Source organism: Mustela erminea, chromosome 17 (genome assembly GCF_009829155.1).
Source record: "Mustela erminea isolate mMusErm1 chromosome 17, mMusErm1.Pri, whole genome shotgun sequence".
NCBI classification, from domain to species: domain Eukaryota; kingdom Metazoa; phylum Chordata; class Mammalia; order Carnivora; family Mustelidae; genus Mustela; species Mustela erminea.
Genome location: NC_045630.1, coordinates 66,063,317 through 66,069,644, shown reverse-complemented (window position 1 = coordinate 66,069,644; position 6,328 = coordinate 66,063,317). Strand labels below are relative to the sequence as shown.

Sequence of the window (6,328 nt, the reverse complement as noted above, 5' to 3'; positions counted from 1 at the left end):
GCGCTGGGCCCCCTGCTCGGCAGGGAGTCTGCTTCTCCCTCTCCCTCTGCTGCTCCCCCTGCTTCTGCTCTCTCGCTCATGCTGTCTCTCAGAGAAAGAAATAAAATCTTAAAAAAATAAAAAGAAAAAAAGAAACAAAACCACAGTCCCAGCAGCTCTTCCCTCATTCTTGTAAATGCTAATACCTCAAAATAGAGAGAAAATAGAAATAGACATGAAATTCAAATATACATAGAGTTGTTTGTACTTTTTCTGTTTGTTTGCCTGACTCCTTAAGTTGCAGGCACACAGGGATTTTTTGGTTCTTCTATTCACTGCCTCTATCTTTAATACCTAAAACAATGCCTGATGCACCCGGGACAATTATTAAGGTTGGGTCGGATGACTGGAAGAACCCCCAGAATCCAGGAGGATGGAAAACTTCAGCATGGAAGGATTATTTAGTTTAGCTTGGAGCCCAACACGGGGCTTGAACTCACAACCCCGAGATCAAGAGCCCAAGAAACTGGACATTCAACTGACTGAGCCCCCCGGGCGCGCCCAGCTTGGAAGGGCTGATTTCTGCTGTCAAAGTTTGCAGGACGCTGTGCTTCCGAATCAGGATCTCACTCGCCCTCCCCGTGGTTCCAGGGCCAGCCTCCTAGCCACACTCATACTCGCTGCAGCCCCAGGGACCGCCAGCCCGCCCACAGGGAGCCTGGTCAGCCCAGTGGTGCAGTGAACTGGGCGGGGGTGGTTTTGTGGAGGGAGCCAGGAATCCGTAGGTAATGAAGGTTGGAGCCGGAGGACTGGGCAGACCCAGGTGATTAGAGCCCTGCAAAGGGAGCGGATTGCAACTCGGTGGGGGAAGGCTGGTAAGAAAAAAGGTACAAAGAAATCCATCAATCTGCTGGAGGGAGGGCTTAGCCCAAGGTGGAAGTCCCGCTGGAGGTCACGGCCAACCCCGGATCCAGGCAGAAATGCTTTCCGCGGCCTTTCCTTTTTATCTACGGAATAGGAAACGTGATGACTCATCAGAGACAGATGACAAGCTAAATATTCATAATGCTAAGAACGCAGCAAAAAATAGGAAAAAATGAGTAGATCACTATCAAAGGAAGACATCTGATACGAAATGAATTCAGAGAAGGAGACAAGCCTTGAGAGACTTTTAATCATAGGAAACAAACTGAAGGTTGCTACCGGGAGGGGCTGGGGGCTGGGGTAGCTGGGGGACCGGCACTAAGGAGGGCACGTGAGGGAATGAGCGCTGGGTGTTTACGCAACCGAGGAGCCACTGACCTCGACCTCAGAAACTAATAATACGCTGTTTGTTAACTGATTTTTTAAAACATGAGTCTTCCAAAAGCCCTTAGACCCAGTGAACTCAGTGGAGAATTTTTTTTTCCAAATTCCTCAAAGACATCCTTATATTATTTCAACTGTATTAGGATATAAGGGAAAAAATTATATTGCCCAGCCTATTGTAGGAGACAAATACAGCTTTGATAGAATTTAATGAGATATGTCTATAATGAATGACCAGTACATCTCGGAATGCAAGTAACAGTATATTACATGGAAAACTAACAACTAAGATTTACTAGAAAAAAGTGATTAGTCATTTCCAAAAAATGTTGAGAAAGGGATTGGTAAGATTCAACATCTATTCTGGATTAAAATGTTGGAGGAAAAAGCGTATGGGAAGGGCCGTGATGCTAAGGAGAGAGGAGGGACACAGTACATCTGGAGAACTAGCACAGCAAATCACGCCAGAAGCGCTAGCAACATCTGAAATCCCGAATTAGGAGTTCGTATCCAAATGGTCTAAATAAAGGGACAAACTAGAAGAAATAAAAATGTATTTCTTTTTTGGTAAAGGAGATGTTAAATACCTTTAAAAAATCCGAGGAAGTCCTCCAAAACAAGGCAGCCACAATGACAAAACCTGGAAACAATGAGTTCAAAGGTACAGGGTAGGAGATACCAGTTCTTTCAAAATCCCACATATCCCTAAAATCAGTGAGATAGAAAATACAGCACCAACAGCTCCATCTACGACAGAGCCAAACCCGACCGCACTCAAGATGTCGCACGCGTGACATGCGGCGTCTACTAAAGGAACTTGAAAGCACAAGATCAACAAGACAAGCAGGAATACGGGAGAGATGATCCCGCCTGCTGTCTGAGAGGTTGAACGGAGGAAGGAGCCGCAGAAGCTGCTCTAAAGACTCGATCTAATATCAAAACCCTCCCCGTGTTCTCACAAAGCCTGGCCTGTTAGTTATGACATTCGGCGGCAGGACGGGTCGGGCAAGAATCTAAGAATTTATTAGAATTATGAAACCCACGAGCAGACACCTGTGGGACTACCATATTGACCCTAACAGATTTTAAACCGTGGCAGACCGAAGTGGCAATCATCAAGACCTTAAACATTAAGACAAAACCTGAAAGTTCATCATTCGTTCCACATACTGTTAGGAACTACTTGTGGACCAGTCACTCTGAGCTATTCTGGGAACTGGGTATGCGGCCATGAAGAAGCGGGTCACGGTCACGGTCACGGTCACGGAGAAAATGACAATTAACAAGTCAACAAGTGGGCGGATGGTTTCAGAAGGTGGGGAGTACAGCCAAGGTCACAGGGGTGGATTGAGGGCTGCATGTTGGGGTGTGAGGGAACGGTGGGGGGTGGGGGAACATGGGGATAGGGATGGGGTAGAGGGTGGAGATGGGGATTGGGAGTGGGGTGGAGGGTGTGGGGGTGGTGAGGGCTGAGGATGGGGGCTGGAGGGTGGGGCTGGGGGCTGAGGGGTAGGGGTGGGGGCTGAGGGGTGGGACAGCTATATTGGGCTTGGAAACCAGAAGTCCTCTCTGAAGAGGTAGACCTTTGAGCTAAGATCTGTGGAACAGAATGGGGTTTCCAAAAATAATTTCAATCAATTCTCGGTCAGTTAAGTTGCTTTGTGGGGGGCGGGGGAGTACCTCCCATGTGCAAGGCTGGGCTGAGGGCTGTGCTCACATAGATGACGCACAGATGAGCTGGGCGATTTTCACTTTGATTCGATCCTTGCTCCCAAGGGCTTTATGAGCCGCATTACACAAGAAGACTGGGGGATAAAGTTTGTACTGCATATGACAAGGGGCTCCTACAAATCCATGAGAATGAGAAAACAATGGGAATCTGGAAAAAAGCGTAAGAATAATTCACAAAAAGAAAAATCAAATCCAGAAAGCCCATTAACTCTAAGGAGAAAAAATGCTCACCTAGACAATCCAAAATGCAAATTAAAACTATAAGATACCATGATGCAACATGGGGGCTTAAGTGGGTAGGAGAAGAATCAATGAAACAAGATGGGATTGGGAGGGAGACAAACCATAAGTGACTCTTAATCTTACAAAACAAACTGAGGTTGCTGGGGGGAGGGGGATTGGGAGAAGGGGGGTTGGGGTTATGGACATTGGGGAGGCTATGTGCTTTGGTGAGTGCTGTGAAGTGTGTAAACCTGGCAATTCACAGACCTGTACCCCTGGGGATAAAAATACATGTTTATAAAAAAATAAAAAAGTTAAAAAAAATAACTATAAGATACCAAATTTCACTGACGACGATGGCAGAAATAAGAAAGATCAAAAGTTGTGTGATGCAAGCACACACTTGTCTCTTGTTGCTGGGACAGAGGCAGGAAGGGCCCTTTCTGAGAGCAGTCTGCCGGAGTCTTCTGAAACTTCAGATGAGAAGACCCTATGATTCAGCAACAGAAATCAATTCCACGGGAACTAAAGCTCCAGGGCGTACCTAAAGGGAGCTCTGTGGGACGTTGCTACTGCAGTGCTGTTTCTAATGAAGAAAAGGAGGGGCGCCTGGGTGGCTCAGTGGGTTAAGCCTCTGCCTTCGGCTCAGGTCATGATCTCAGGGTCCTGGGATCGAGCCCCGCGTCAGGCTCTCTGTCAGGCTCTCTGTCAGGCTCTCTGTCAGGCTCTCTGTCAGGCTCTCTGCTCGGCAGGCAGCCTGCTTCCTCCTCTCTCTCTGCCTGCCTCTCTGCCTACTTGTAATCTCTGTCTTTCAAATAAATAATAAAATAAAAAAAGAAAAGGAAAAAAAGAAAAGGAAATTATCCTATAAATCCATGAGGGGGGAATGACCAAGCAGCTCAGGGTCTGGTGGAATCCGGAACCGGTCGCAGACATTACACACACAGCAGCGCAAACATGAAAGACTGACAACCAAAGAGCACGTGGACGATTCTCTACAGATTGAGAAGGAATCTCCTTCGAGATTCTATCTGTCTCAGCAGAGAAAAGCCTGGAAGGAGGTACACACACCGTCAACAGCAGTAGCAGTGGGGAAGTGGGACTTCCAGTTTTTATTCTGTATGTTTTTAATAGAGAAGAAAAATCCAATCCGATCTAGTGAAAAAACAGATCATCATTGTCCCGGCGGGGAGAGAAAATCTCTATTTCTGAATAGAGAAGGAGCCTTGCGTCAGCAGCAAGATGATGTTTTCTGATGCGGTCGTATTTTGTTTTTTTTTGTTGTTTTTGTTTTTTCTTGGCGCAGGCGTACTTTTAAAACGCCAAATTCAAACGCAGTGAAACAAATATCAGACAAGATCAGAAAGGAAAAGCGTCTGTGGCATGCGTCACGGAGAAATTCTATAAATGATAGAAATAGATGGCTGCTTCCGAGATCCATGTTGGAAGGACGCATTTCCACAGAAGACATAAATAAAATTAACATTATCAAAGCACTCACCGAGATGTCAGAGAAGGAGAACAGAAGAGAAAAATACATCCTATTAAGATGGGAAATACCATGCTCATACAGAAAAGCAGAGCTTTATTCTAAGAAGGGCTACACATTAAGCCACAAAAGAAACTAATCATAGTTCATTCAAGCTATTTCTTGAGCACGTACTACATATACCAGACATTGTGCCTTACACAGAGCACTTCAATTTAATCCCAACTTTTGCCACCTTAGGTAGTCGGTATCCCCGACGGACGAGGAAAAGGAGACACAGAGACGTTACATAACTTGCCCAAAGCCACGCAGCTTGTAAGCCTAAGAGGCAGGATTCAAACCCAGGACTGATTCAAACACCCAAGATCTGACCTTTTCTGCTATGATCTCCTAAAACTAAAAGCTCAAGGTCAAGGGGGCGGAGAAGCGGGCTCAGTAAGGGCATGCCCACACACAGGGCCTGCTTTATTTTTTCTGTCAGCTGCTGAGGGTCCCCGTGAGCCCTGGAAGCCAGCAGGACCCACCGGGGACCTGGGTCCCGTCTGGCCCTCCGCCAATGTTCTCCCTGGGGCAGTCGCTTCTCCTGTGGCCCTCAAACCCAGAGGCGGGACTTCTGGACTCTGGGCCAGAACTGTCCTGAGGCCTTTGTGACCACAGCCCTGGGGGTTGCCGTGGCGCCCACAGGGGCCTGGGCCAGGGGCCTCCTCCCCCCCGACCCACCCGCTGGGCCCCCTCAGCATCCGCACCTCCTGTGGGTCTGCCCTCACCTTGTCCCTAGCCCTGGCCTGCCGCTTGTCCCCGCCTCCGGCTCAGCCTCTCCCTCCCTGGAGCCCACCTCTGGCCTCTGCTCTCCTCTGGCCTTGCCCGCCCCGCCCTTCCCTCCTCGCTCCCCTGGTCCTTCGGGTCCCCACCCCCTGACTCCTCGGTGCCCCCCCACCCCGCTTCTTCCGCTGGCCCCTGGCTCCCTTCCCGCCGGCGGAGCTGGGTCAGCCGCATCTAAGGAGGACAATGGGGCGCGGGGAGAAGAAGGGCACTGTGACCCCTCACGAGCAGAACCCCGGCCCAAGACCTAAAAAGGGGTCTACGACTAGGATAAGAAGAAAAATGAAGAGGAAAAGAAAGAAGGCTGAAATGGAGGAGCTGAAGAAGGAGGCGGTCCTGGTGAGCCGCCCCCCCCCCCCCCCCCCCGGCCGCTCTCCCCAGCCTGCAGCCCCTCCTGCCCAGGCTAGCCGCCCCCCCCCCCCCCCCCCCCCGGCCGCTCTCCCCAGCCTGCAGCCCCTCCTGCCCAGGCTAGCCGCCCCCCCCCGCCCCGCCCCGTAACCACCCATCCCCCAACGGCTCCCCTGTCCCCGCAGGAGGACCACAAGTTAACCTTGGAAGAGCTGAGCGCCAAGTATTCTGTGGACCTGACGATGGTGAGCAAGGCCGCCGCTGAGGGAGGCGGAGGGTCTCCTTCGACTCTGAGCCCCCTACCCGCCTCCCTCCACCCCCCACCCCCAGGGCAGCCGAGGAGCTGGAAGTGGCCCCCGAACTTCCAGCTCCTCCCAGCCAAGTTCCCCCTCCCCCACACCTGCTCAGAAAGCCCAGCAGGGTACCCCC

The 6,328-nt window shown here is 50.3% G+C and overlaps 1 protein-coding gene across 1 annotated transcript in view; it reads left to right on the top strand.

Moving 5' to 3' along the window:
* Positions 1–5,528: 5,528 nt before the first annotated feature.
* Positions 5,529–6,328, top strand: part of ATP1A4 (ATPase Na+/K+ transporting subunit alpha 4) — a 29,598-nt gene continuing 28,798 nt past the window's right edge. The window contains exons 1-2 of the mRNA XM_032318338.1: positions 5,529–5,890; positions 6,085–6,144. Coding sequence (XP_032174229.1) covers positions 5,738–5,890; positions 6,085–6,144 — 213 coding nt within the window. The 5' untranslated portion in view covers positions 5,529–5,737. The remainder of the gene's footprint in view (positions 5,891–6,084; positions 6,145–6,328) is intronic.